The 14,044-nt window shown below is 44.6% G+C and overlaps 2 protein-coding genes across 3 annotated transcripts in view; one reads left to right on the forward strand and one right to left on the reverse strand.

Annotated features, from left to right (window-relative positions):
• The window catches only part of DFFB (DNA fragmentation factor subunit beta), a 133,643-nt gene extending 123,619 nt beyond the window's left edge, over positions 1-10,024 (reverse strand). The window contains exon 1 of the mRNA XM_086921736.1: positions 9,768-10,024. Within this exon, the coding sequence (XP_086777862.1) occupies positions 9,768-9,893 (126 nt within the window). The 5' untranslated portion in view covers positions 9,894-10,024. The remainder of the gene's footprint in view (positions 1-9,767) is intronic.
• Positions 10,025-10,536: 512 nt separating this feature from the next.
• CEP104 (centrosomal protein 104) overlaps positions 10,537-14,044 on the forward strand; it is a 513,885-nt gene continuing 510,377 nt past the window's right edge. Inside the window, exon 1 of one of the 2 annotated variants that reach the window (XM_086921737.1) lies at positions 10,537-10,842. The gene's annotated coding sequence lies outside the window, so the exon portion shown is untranslated. The remainder of the gene's footprint in view (positions 10,843-14,044) is intronic. The other variant, XM_086921738.1, reaches the window with a different exon arrangement.

Consider the following 14,044-nt stretch of genomic DNA (forward strand, 5'->3'; position numbering starts at 1 on the left):
TTAATATACTGGCGTGTGGTACTGTTGGGAGGGGGCAAGCTCTTTGCAGCATTTGTAGACCTCAAGTCTGCTTTCGACTTGGTGCCACGGGCAAAAATGTGGAATGTTTTTGCAGATCAGGGCATGCCACTAGATATCCTGTCCTTCTTAAAGAAATTACATGATGACAATTTTGCCTAAGTACGCTGGAACCAGCAAGGGAATGTAACAGATAAGTTTCCGATTTCTAGGGGAGTTCGCCAAGGGTGCATACTAGCCCGACCCTCTTTTTACTTTACATCAACAGGGTGATCACGTACTATGAGAACCATCCCACTGATGCCCCCAAGCTGGATGGTAAATTGATCCCCCTGCTGATGTTGGCAGATGACACCTTATTAATTTCTAAAACACAGCAAGGTCTTCAAAGGGCAATAGATTTATTTGAGGTATTCTGCGAGGATCACAGACTTTCTATTAACGTGAGTAAGACCAAGATTATGGTCCTTCATAAGAATAAGCATGTGGGAGGGAGAGTGGTCATTAATGGGGTTCAGTTGGAACAGACCCAGGTTTTTTTGTATCTAGGGATAACCCTTGGCTCGAAATTAGAATGGACACATCACATTAACCAGCTGGCTACTAAGCATGCCCAGTTGGCAGGTGCCCTTACAAAAGAGTTATTTCTCCCCCACACTCGTCCAATCGCTCCAACACTTAAGATCTACGATGCAAAGGTTGGTGCTGCGGTCCTCTACAAAAAGACTACTATAAAGAAAATCAGTGCCTGAATCACTGTGCAAGCAGTGGACGAACAGCGAAATGACAATTATTAAATTAAATCAAATCAATCCGTAGTTAGTCCATGCTCCACATGAAAGAAGAGGGAGTGAAGCCAGCATGCACTGGACAATTAGGAGGCAGCAAAGAAGTGTGACAATGAAGTCAATGAATGATAATCAATGGATGGACTCCAAACCCCTTATAGATAACAATATCTCTTGCAGCGACAGCGCATGATTAATCAGCAGTCAAGAACTAAAAATAGTGCTTACCCCTGCGATCATAAGAGATGTAAATCTATACATACCAATAACATTTACTGAATAAGTTCAAGATAAGTAAAGAAATTTGTGGTTGGCAGGGTTGTCAAAAATGGCTCCAGCACAAAACAATAGACGTGAAATTCACTAGTTCAGCTACCACTTACCATGCTTCATTAAATTGACCTTAACTCCTACCCCCACTATATACTGTAAACAACATCAAACATGTTTCACATACACACACAATTATATTTTACACAATCCTCAAGATCAGGAATTACATCTATAATATTGACACAGGAATGGAATACAAATTATCTGTTATGTAACATCTCCATACAATACTCAAAGTACTAGCATAGCGGGTCACTTACAGAGTATGTTACAATGCATGAGAACACCTCAGAACTTTAAAATCAAATCGACCATGGCCTAGGTGCAGTACACTTCCAAGTGTAAAATCGCCCTACGCTATACAAAGCACTATCCTAAAGTGGCATATAAGAACTATGCTATAAGGAACGATAACATCCCATGACCAGAACAACGAACTTATCATGCTGTTACTATCAGATACTTTCCCACATACCTATGCTTCCCACACAAAAAAACAACAGTGCAATGATAGTATGGTTAAATCAGAAATTCCACTGAAAGACTAACCTGAGAATACGTGGATCTCAGACCTATAATGGAGAAAGTGTTCGTTGTCCAAAAGCAACCAACATTTTGTAAATGCAGAATAATGTATTGAGAGCTAAATGATTACCAAAAAAGATTTGGTTTTCTCTCCAGAATGTTTGAAAAGTACATTGATTGATACAGCACATAGTTGACACCCTGGCATATTAACCAATAAAAAAATGTTGAAGTATTATCGCGATGTGCTTGTTGAGGAATATGTGAACAAATGCGAAGATTGTTATCTGATAAGCGCTGGAAAATAAGCTAGGAAGAGTTTGATCTAAATCCATTACATGGGCATTTGTGGCTGAAATTAGCTGTTGGTTTTACAGGTCCATAACTAGATACCGCAAAACATGTCATTCCTACTATTTTTAACTTATTGCCGCTCGCTGAGAGGAGTTTGCCTTTGCTTTCACTGCCCTAATCCTGCCTGTGCTACTGGAGTAGCAGTTCCCGGAATTCATTTGGAGCCATCAGCCGGTGTACGGAGTCAACAGCGCGAGGCCGCAGAGGAGGTGAGAGGCGCGGCCCCGGGACTGCGAGGAGCAGCTTCTACCATCCTCAGCTGTGTCCTCTTCCCTGGCGAGCCGCGCCCCCTCCCAGTGCCCGCCCCCACCGCAGTGTACTTTAATCCTCGCGGCCCCCGCTTCGCGGGTGCCGCTCGCTGAGAGGAGTTTGCCTTTGCTTTCACTGCCCTAATCCTGCCTGTGCTACTGGAGTAGCAGTTCCCGGAATTCATTTGGAGCCATCAGCCGGTGTACGGAGTCAACAGCGCGAGGCCGCAGAGGAGGTGAGAGGCGCGGCCCCGGGACTGCGAGGAGCAGCTTCTACCATCCTTAGCTGTGTCCTCTTCCCTGGCGAGCCGCGCCCCCTCCCAGTGCCCGCCCCCACCGCAGTGTACTTTAATCCTCGCGGCCCCCGCTTCGCGGGAGCCGCTCGCTGAGAGGAGTTTGCCTTTGCTTTCACTGCCCTAATCCTGCCTGTGCTACTGGAGTAGCAGTTCCCGGAATTCATTTGGAGCCATCAGCCGGTGTACGGAGTCAACAGCGCGAGGCCGCAGAGGAGGTGAGAGGCGCGGCCCCGGGACTGCGAGGAGCAGCTTCTACCATCCTCAGCTGTGTCCTCTTCCCTGGCGAGCCGCGCCCCCTCCCAGTGCCACGCCCCCTCTACACCTGGGAGTACTTTAGCAGTAATAGAGACGCGCAACGCGGGACGCGCGCGGGGCTGAGCGCGGAGCTAAGCCCGGGCCAAGGGCGGGCCCGTTGTTGCCCGTTAGCGCCCGATAGAGACCGGACCGGGCCATCCCCCTTTCATCGACGACCCGGAAACAAACACCATGCCAGCCAAAACCAGAGGCGCCTCCAAACCGAAATCCAAACATGCGCAGGAGGTAGCACAGGTAACAGGCCCCATCGACCTATTCATATCGAGGGTCAATGAAACAATAAACCAAAGCATAGCCTTAATGGAAAAGAGGGTCTCACTGGATCTAATGAGCGCAAATGCCAAGCGCTCATCACTCGGCGCTATAGCGAACGCCGCATCTCCAATCAATCTGTCCTCCCAAAACTGTTCACTCCCAGTGCCTCTTACAACCACAGAACTCAACACCGTTCCCTCAGTAGTTGATCTGTCAGTCACACAGTCTGAGTTAGATTCCTCATCATCATCAGAAGATTTGGAAGAAACCCCAGACCTAGCTGGTTGTCAAACGCAAGGAGATATCCAAACCTACGACAACCGACTCCAGCACGGTGAGAGGGAAAGGGCAACATCAGAAACCCGATTACCACTCAGCGAAAAATCACAAAGCTCACCCACGAGAAACTCAAACTCCCCATGCTCAAATAGCATATTGCACATTCCTGACTGTACCCTCCCACACAAGCCAATATCCAGCAACAATAACTCAACCGAGCAATGCAAGACTTGTAGAATCACATCACAAGTGCTAACCACCACTAAAGACTTACTTTACCAGTACCTAAAGCCCATCCAGCTGAGCATCAGAAACCTTGAGGCTCAACTAACAATAATATCAGCCACTCTCCTAGACACAAACACCAGGATAGATGTAAAGGGCCAGCGAAACACCACACACCCATCAAAAAAGCATAACCAAAAACACACTCAAAAAGCAGTCAATCCTACGAACCCAACACATACAATACAAGTGAACCCCAATCCATCGACAATCACACCCAAACCAGCAGCAAACGCGCCCCATCCCCAGCAGGAGAAACCATCACAACAGAAACCACTACAACAAAAAGTGCAGCAGGTAGACACCAAAGGAAAGGTTACGATACGAACCCCATGTCCAGCACAAAACCCAGACTCTAGTAGAATCCCCCAGGAGAAACTAGATTCTCAGTCCACGAATTCCTTACCTCCCCAAAAAACACCCAAGAATGCATCGGAAATCACCCCGAAAAAATACCCTGCAGTTAGACGCCCTGCCCACTTACCCCCTGAAGCTACTCCTTATACAATAGTCTTAACAGGAGTACCCGAGTTAGTAGATGACACTCCAGAAACTGCATGGTCACTTAAAAACAAGGCCATGCAGTGGCTCAGCATAAATAGACCTCTTGAATCCCACCTATCAGGAGGAATCACGTCAGCACGTAGGGTAGCCTGGATAGGCAAAACCAAGAAATCAATACGCGGTGACTGCATCATCGTAACATGCAAAGATCCCGCTACGGTTGACTATATATGTGCCTGGCCACAACTCGAGAAAAAAGGGGGAATAGACGCCCGCCACCTTTCTCTTTTTTACCCCCCAACGAAGCAACAACATAATCCCCCTCCCTGGGAATGGCACCATCCTCCAAAAGGCTCACGGAACCAGGACCAATGGCGTCAAACACCATGGAACTGGGGTTACTTCCCACGCGAGTACCCTGACAGGGGGGGGCCAAGAGAAAGGTTTGCCGATAGCCAAGTTCCATACTGGCAGGACAGACCTTACTCTGCATACGAAGGTTGGCAGGGTTTCCCGACCCATAACCGTTATGAGTGTCTCGACATGGTCGATTGACCACCCATGGTTGATCCAAACCAACCTATAGCTGCCTCCCTATACTCAGTAGATGCCTCTTATTTTCCAGTTCCTAATAAGCACCAGATAATTCCACCCAAACAGCCTGAACCATCAGAGACCCCAACGACCCAGCAAAATAACCCTTTCACCCTCCCTTTCCCAGAGAACCCGGGCACGAGCGCAAGATCATTCACTGAACAAACTTTAACCACCGAAATCTCTACCAGCAGCAAAATTGAATCCGCTATTTCGACTGTCAATGAGGCCATTACCGTTGGCATAGCTTTCTGGAACGTTGCAGGTCTAGCCGGTAAAATAACATGCCCTCAATGGCTGGAAATAGCACGAAGCCATCAAATCTTGTGCTTACAAGAGACCTGGCGTCTATCCCCTCTCCACCTAGTGGGATACAAGACATTCTTCACTAAAGCAACGCCAAGCATAATGGGAAGACCAAAAGGTGGTCTCACGATCTACTTCTCCAATACCCTAGCAGTTACGGCAAAATTAACAAAAGAAACACCTACCTTTCAAGTCATCCAAATCACGCACCATACCACTGCATCGAGGAATATCCATATACTTATAAACTATTATAATAACATAGGCACACAGGACTGCTGTACAAATCTGGATGAAATGGTGGCTCATATATCTACACTTCAAAACGCGAATCTGAGCGCGACAATAAAATATATTTGGGGAGGCGATTTCAACCACCCAATATGTCCAAATCACATAACTGGGACCTGTGGCCTACAATCTGTATTCGGTAACCCGATTCCTCACTTCGCACATACTCAAAGTGGAAACAAGCTGAACGAAATTGTATTTACTCTGGACCTAGACTTTGTAAATGAGCTAGTGGACCCGGCCCAGGAATTTCAACCCACCTTCCATGGGAGAGGTTGCACATCCACTATTGATTTCATCCTAGCCTCTAACACTTGTAAGAACTCGCTAAAAAACTACATAGTAGGGTCCAGCCCGATCAGCGACCACTATCCTCTAAGCGTGGAGATCACAATGGAGAAAGTAGGTCCTTCTCCAATGAAAATTAGTTCTCTCGATCAACAAACAATAACATTAAATAAGAAGAACGGGTTCGCAATTAAATGGGCTAAAGTTGACCCCGAGGCGACCTCGCAAAAAATATTTGAAAAAACGCACCCCTGGCTAAGGGACTGTCTGTCCGCAGAGGCCTCCCCTGAACTAATCATTACCTCCTTCCATAACATTCAAGGGGCTATAAGAGATGAGTTAGTCAAATACAGGACAAACAAACCCTCATCCCAAACCAAAAGATGGTTTGACTCAGACTGTAGAAAGGCCCTCTCGGCCTTAAAAGAAGCCCTTCGGCAGGAACCAAGAGACACTCAACTAATTTCATCCCGGAGGAAAGCATACAATGAAGCCAGGAAAAATCGTAGGCGCCAGATTAAGAGAGACCTCTGGTGCCAATTACACGAGAGCGCACTAAAAAAGGATAGCACCAGTTTCTGGCAGACTATTAGATCACCCTTTTTGGATAATGATACCGATCCAAATCACCTCGACGTAGCAGTGACCGAGAACGAATGGGTCCTCCACTTTACAAAAATTTTCGGCTCGCCATCTGACACACCTCGAACAGAACGCGAGGCCGACGCAGAGAATCATTTTCTTCCCATTAACTTACGCTTCACCGTCACCGAGGTTAGAAAAGCAATTAAAGCGTCAAAAACTGGCAAGGCCCCCGGCCCAGATGGGGTACCCATGGACTTGTTCTTACACAACAGTGACTATTGGTCGCTAATAATAACCCGGTTAATGACCGCAGTCGCCCAAACCGGTCTCCTTCCGTCATGGTCATCATCCACTCTGCTCCCAATATTCAAGAAAGGGGACCGCAACGACCCCGCGTGCTACCGGCCGATCTCTCTTCTGGATTCTACGGGTAAAATTGCAGGTCGACTACTCCTGGACCGCCTACAAACTTGGGCCCAGGTAAACAACATCTTCACTGACCTGCAATACGGCTTCCAGAAGGGGCTAGGTACGGTGGAGCAAGCCCTAAACCTGACCCTCCTGGCCGGAAAATATGCACATGCAAAGGAAGGGAAAATCTACCTGGTCTATGTAGACCTGAGCGCGGCTTTCGACTGCGTTCAGCATGCAAAGCTGTGGGAAATTATGTCGAATCTTGGAGTAGATCCAGAGATACTGGCCTTTCTCAGGGGCCTATATACCAACGCAGAAGGCCGAGTGCGTTATGGCATAGGCGGCGACCTGTCACGTCCTTTTAAAATCACACGAGGTGTAAGGCAGGGGTGTGTACTGGCTCCCTTCCTATTCAATCTATACACCAATGGGATTGAAAAAGCAATGTTGGCAGGGAGTCAGGACCTCCCGCAAATAGCACGCCGCCCTATACCCATTCTACTCTACGCTGACGACTCGGTCATCCTGGCCAGAACAGCCAATCAACTCCAACGACAGTTGAATAAATACGTGACGTTTATGGACTCCTTGGGTCTAAAAGTTAATGCAAAGAAAACATTTACAATGTCCATAGGACCCAAACCCGGGAATTTAAAATCCATATACATAAACAACACTAAGCTGGAAAAAACGTCAGTATATCCATATCTGGGTATACTCGTGGACGACTCAATGACCTGGCGAAAAGCCATAGAAGCCAGAAACCTTAATTTTCGTCGAGCAACATCCGCACTCTGTGCCTTCTCCAGGAAACTAGGCAAACCTGCTCCGTCAGAACTTTTAACTTTATACTATGCAAAATGTCACAGTGTGGCGAGTTACGGAGCAGGCATCTGGGGTTACGGGAGCATTAAACAACTACAGACAACGGAGAATGCCTTCATTAAATACGTTCTGGCCCTTCCCCAAAGCTCCCCGATCTTAGCATCACATCGAGAGCTAGGGATGGAATTTGTGACAGACACCATACGCTGCCAGCCTCTCATCCTATGGTACCGCATATGGTGTAATCCAGAAAGCCACATATCACGCTCCCTCATCACAGACTGCCTTACCCTAGCTCACTGGAGAAAAATTCCCTGGCTTAACTATGTCTTTAAATTCTTTCAAGATCTTAACCGTGAGCAATACTTTTTCGACCCACCTTCAATTGAAGACATATCAAAGAAACAGTTGAAAGAACTGTGTATAGCTCATTTGAGAGAACTTCGCAATCAGGCGGAGATAGTGAAAATACAAAATGAAAAAATCTCCCAATTGCAAACAGAGAAATTGATACAGCCTTACCTTACGTTCTTTCTCTCGAATTACGAAAAGTTTTTATTGACTAGACTCCGGTTTGATCTTTTTTTTCGCTTGGTCTCATTTCCAGAACAGAACAATTGGTCACGGAATATGATTTGTTGTCCATGTGATGGGGCCTCCAAGCAATCAACGGTCCATGTCACATTGTTCTGCAAATACTACAGTGTAGCCAGGAAAAAATGGATTCTTCCTCTTCTACGCTTAAGCGGCCATAGAAACACATATCCAGCGCTTGCTTATCTCCAGTCGCCGGCAAACCCACACGAAGCCAAAATGACAGTGACCTTTTTAAAAAAAGTAATGACAATTCGACAGGGCATTGTTTTATAAACTGTAATACGTAAATTTCAGTACAAAAATGTTGGTTACTTTCCTTAAACTGTACTTTTTATGATTATGCAAATTTTAATAATCGAATAAAAGTTTATGAAATAAAATAAGAAATAACTTATTGGTATTCTAAGTGGATCAACTATCACTTTGGTAGTGTACCTAACACAGAAAGTGAAATTTTACACACAAAGGAAGGAGGTCCGGAAATTCTTGTTTTTAAAATGGCACTAGTTTTGTTTCCCAAAAAATGTCGAATAACTGGATTTACACCTTTTTTTAAACTTCTTAAAGGTAGAGAAGCTAGGAAACGATGGTCTCACAAGAAGGGTGCAGTGAAAAGCCCTTTGAGATGATGTGAATATGGTAGTGAGGTACTGTGCGAGTGAAAAACACAATTTGAAAAAACTACTATTTGGTTCGCGTGGCTTGTAATTATAACATGTTTACAGAAGGAGATTGGGTTTGAAATAAGAAACCTTTCAAAGTTCAAACAGAAAATTGTGTGGGAGTAGTTATATTAGCCATGCTGATGTGCAGATATAAAACAGCTGAAAGAATGTTCAACTATCTCAGAGGTTTAAAGATTTTGTAATGTGATGCATATTTTTATCTCCGTTTTATCATATATATGCCTTGTTTTGTTTGATTATTTTTGTCGATGTTCGTTTGGGGAAAGGGAGAGGTTGTATTATATGTTAGATATTATTTTTAGTACACGTTCTCTATGTATTACTACAACGCATGGCGATTCTGAGGTTCCAGTGCTGCGTGGGTTTGCGTTCCTTGATACTGTAGTCGTCTCGTTTGCAGGTGTATATCTCTGTGCATTCTTTGTGGGCTTGTACTTCAACTCTTCTTTTAGATTAACGTCTTGAACATCACTTCGTCTACCGTGCGTGTTTGCCACAACAAAGGTGCAGTAATATTGTACAGTTGCAGAGGAAGACCAAAACGATGTAAGAGCTGTGGGAAGCACCACACATTAGAAGTGTAAACACAAGAGAATAAGCTTGACAGAATAGTTGTTATGGTATTAGGCGTGACACGGTGGGTGGAAATTGCAACACTGTATACAATCCGTGCTCCCCATTAGGTGTGCGTATCATCCTGCCACTCTGTTCCTCCATCCAGTGAACTCCTGAAGACTTGACTAGAATATCCTAGAACCGATACTACGAACTAGTTGCAAATATGGAAGAAGGGTACGTTGAAAGTCGAGTTGGTCAGTTGAAGCAAAAGAACTACACATGAGGGAGCGTCCAGCACGAGCAGTGAAAACAAATGTAAACATTCTAAACATCAGAAGACCAAGAATGCAATGATACGTACACAACAGAAGGAATAGTGTGCGACTGCATTGTACATAGTGGAGAAATTTAAAAGGTACAAACCTTCAGTTGTTTGCACGCTTTCTGCAGCAGTCCTGCCAGGCTTCTGCTTGCCAAACCATACTTCTGCGGTTTGTTTAAAGTCCTAACCTTGAAGAGCTTCGGTCTTTTGAACATATTAAAAAACATCTCACTGTGCTGCAGACAGTGGCCTAATTAGGTTGGCATATTTTTGATATGGTTTCAGCGTGTGTGAGGTTAACTTCGGTTACAGGAAGAGTAACCACACACAGCCTGCATACTCACTATACCAGATACACAAATAAGCCTAGAACGCGTACTATATTTTGCAGTGCATTTACGTGGTGGCCATATTAGGAGTGTTTACATTTTTCCATAATGAGTGCTGGTTCGGTGATGTTGTCCTCTTTCCCTTTTCTAAGAGGTCGAGCTTGATAGTCTTTCTTCTAATTTCATGAATGTTTCTTTGCTATGTACACTGACAGGTGGGCGGTGTGTCTTCCGTCTAATGGGGTCTTAAGTGTCATCTCCTTAAAGAGGTTTCTGTTGGGAAAAGATCCATTGTACGATCGATGTCGCGCGCCGACAATTAAAAAAATCGAGGACGTTGTAATGATCGAGGTTGAACAACAGCGAAGGACAAACGGGAATCTCAGTTTCAGTCACTTAACAACACACTGTTTTTATGGTCAAAAATGTATAGAGCCACAGCGTAGAACTGGTCACTTGTTATTTCAAAACTGCATTTCTTGTTATAATTAGCAGTGAGCGTCCAGTAGCAATTAATTGCCAGTGTTTTTATTTTCAAAACAGGTAACTAGATTTACGCATGCGTGTTTGTTTCCCGAAAGAACTGCACTTCCTGGCCACCAGAGTGGATTGTGCGCATGTGCCTTGGTGCCGGTTGTTGTCAAACGGTGGTTATGGAGATGGAGGAGCGAAGAGGGAGCTTTGCCTAGGGCAGCAGGCATTGCCGAACGTAAGCCCCATCTCCATGGGTGCTGCGCGCCTTGCCGTTCCACCAGAAGCCCCAGGGCCCCTGATGGGGCACGCTAAGGAAGTACCTACTCGAGGCCTACTCGGAGGTCTGGGACTTTGAGAATAACACCAGAAATTGGTGAGTTATTCCATTATTACAATTTAGGAGGCCATCGCAACTTAGTCTAGAGACTTTAGAATCTGAAATCCATTTATTGCAACCAGCTCAAGCGGTGAGCAAGCAGAACGTGTGTTCTTTAAGAAGTTGTGTATTGGTGCAAACTAATCTGCTCGATGGTTGGGATGAAACTGGTGGGCAAGGCCAGCCACTGGAGACCGAGAAAAGTAGCGTGGTCAATGGTACTTTTTTTTGTATTGAGGCAACGGAGATTTGCTGTGTACAGTTCTCCGTATGTGACCGGGAACTGTTCCTAACATTTAATCCGCACCTGCGTATTGAAAGTTTCTTACACATGCATCCCTCGTAACAATTACAAACCTGTAAATATTCCTATTGCAATGTTGTGGTGTGAACGACCTTATAATGCATCTGAGCTTTACACTTTTCTATCACGAGTTGGGAGTTTTGCATCGTCTCGCTAGGAACCAGAGCATCCAAGGGAAGCAGTGGATCTTTGCCCTGCTACAAAATTCATTTTTATAATAACATGATGACGAAAACGAGACAAAATCTTGACTGCCCTGGTTTGAACTAATTTTCGTGAGTAGTCGTTCTCTGCAAACTAAATCGACATCAAGCTCCACAAACTTTTTGCGAAGCAAGATAACTTTTGCTCAGGATCACACAGTTTGATACATTGGTGACGCTAGCAATAGTACTACAGCTCCTCGTTCCGATGCATTTACCTTTTGCTGATAAACAAAGTGTTCTCTAAAAATTTCTCAGCATACTATTCAAAGATGTTTGAGTTCAAACACTCGAACCATTCAATAATAGGCAGCACATGCTGATCAAAATACATCGTCCTAAAGCATCCTTTATTGAATTAACATGTTATTGCTTATATCGCTATAATTAGATGCAGGTAATGTGTTTTTCAACGAGAACGTCTTCATAACTACAGCCAATATTATACAAAACCTAATGACCAATATTAAAACAATATGTATTTTACAAATGTACTTCATTAATGAAATCATTATCCCATATGCTAAATGTGGTGCACTTTTATTGATCCTCAGGAGTCAATCAAAATATATAATTTTTCTAACCATAAACAAATCATGCTGTATGTGATAAGACTATGCCAATTGCTTTTCATTGCCTGTACATTTCAAATGATTCTGTAATTTAACAATTAATTTACAGTGACCAATTAATTAAAACTTTTCCGAGCTCACTAGTAGGAAAACTATTTTATTCCTATTTTATCAGTCTCTTCACTTTTCATATTGTTTTTTTCATGTAGGTTATCGCATATCAGTTATACAAATCCCTTGCAATGCAGATTTGCCATATAAGTAATTTTTGTAGGTACTTCTAACAGGAAATCGTTCTCTGCTTTCATCTTAAATGGGCCTTCTTAGTGGCTCCCACATACATTTCTAAAAAGTAAAATCAAAATATTTGGTAGTAGTAATTCTTTATTTAGATATAACAAACATATCTTTAAAAGATTGCACAAATCACATTGTGTACAGTTTTATGAATAAAAGATGATAAAAGAATAAAATATGACCATAAGCATGTTAGTTAAAAACTTTTCAATTTGTAAATTAACTCTCCCCGTTATTGCAAGGTCTTTTAAAGTGCAGGTTCCGTCTTAGTAATCAGCTATATGGCCTCAGCAGTGTCCATTTTATCTAGATTGCGATAAGCGTGCTGAATAAATTTGGACAGGTTTATGTTTAAAACAATTTTATCTGGAGACAGAGCAGCAATAATGGCATGCCTGCAGGTCCGAATACCAAGCCTGTTCCATTCTGGCTTGAGCAGGCATCGGCGCTGGAGATTGAATGAGGGACAGATGCAGAGCACGTGCAAAATTGTTTCTGTTGCTGACCTGCATCGTCTGCATGTTGTGTCTTCCTTCTTACGACGCCAGGTGGGAAGATTTTGGAGAAAGCGCCAATCTCCCAGTCTTAGGGCAATCAGACAGCGCTTTAGATAAAGTGCAAATGTCGTGGAGAGGTAGGCAGCAGGGGTCAATCGTTTGTAGGAATTAACTACCGCCCAGGAGTGACTGCGTTTCGTGACAAGAACTTTGTCTGAAGCCAGAGATTTCAGTCTTACACATTTTTTGATTATGGTTTTAAAAACAGTCTGACTGGGGTTAAGGGCCCAAAGGTCGGCAGCTGACATTTGATGAATGTAATCATTCAGAAGGCGCCCGAATGTTCCCCCTGGATTAGTCTCGTTTATTTCTTTCCATATTAGGGATTCTAGCGTGCCTGGTTCGGCCTGTCTTAATTTGTGACATAGCTTAAGGTAAGTACCGATGTTAGAGGCTTCATAGTTGGTTAATCCCAGCTCTAGTCTGATCTGAGCCGGGGAAGCAACGCTCGGTAGATGAAGTATCTTCCTGTAGATTTTAGTTGTATATTTGTTAAGGGCAGTATTCATTTTGCCTTTGAAGATCTCTATGCTGTAGGAGAGTAGGATCTGCAATCCTATGATCACCCAGATTTTTGCTTTTGTTTCACTGGTTTACGACTTTCTCGGGCTGTGGGCCTGCCAATCAGACCCACAGCCTAGCTGTTCTCTCGCTAAATTGATGTGTGTACCTTAGGTGCATTACCCGATTGGAACTGGGCCCCCTTGTCAGACCCTGTAACTCAGGGCATCGGTGTACCCAGGGCCTACCAGGGGCTGAAGCATGTATTATGCCACCCCTGGATGGCCATCTAAATCTGACACAACTGGCTGCGCGACAGCTGGGGCAACGTGGCGTACTCGCCCGTTGCTGTAGGTATAGTATCCCTATATCTAACCCTAAAATGGACACCCGAGTTCCTATGGCAGGCCTTGACAATCCTGAAGGCAGAGTGCGTGGAATTGGGCTCTGGCACGAGCCGAGCCCGGTAGCAGCTGACGAAACCATTACCCAATGGCTGTTCCATGATAACGCATACCATATCGCTAACTTCGGTATCGCATTATCAAGACATGTCGAGTAAGGTGTCATACGAATCGGGATGCCGACCCCTCACCAATGCTGGCGACGGGGTTAGCATTCCGCCCTTCTAGAGGGACACGACATGTACGTAACTGTGAACCCCGGTTAAAGTTAACTGAAGCCTCAGCTCCACAAAATGGATGCTGCCACCACAGACACGAGTCTGACCTCCTGCTGCTCGGAGTCCTTCCAGCGAGGAGAGCT

Source organism: Lissotriton vulgaris, chromosome 5 (genome assembly GCF_964263255.1).
Source record: "Lissotriton vulgaris chromosome 5, aLisVul1.2, whole genome shotgun sequence".
In the NCBI taxonomy this organism is placed as follows: domain Eukaryota; kingdom Metazoa; phylum Chordata; class Amphibia; order Caudata; family Salamandridae; genus Lissotriton; species Lissotriton vulgaris.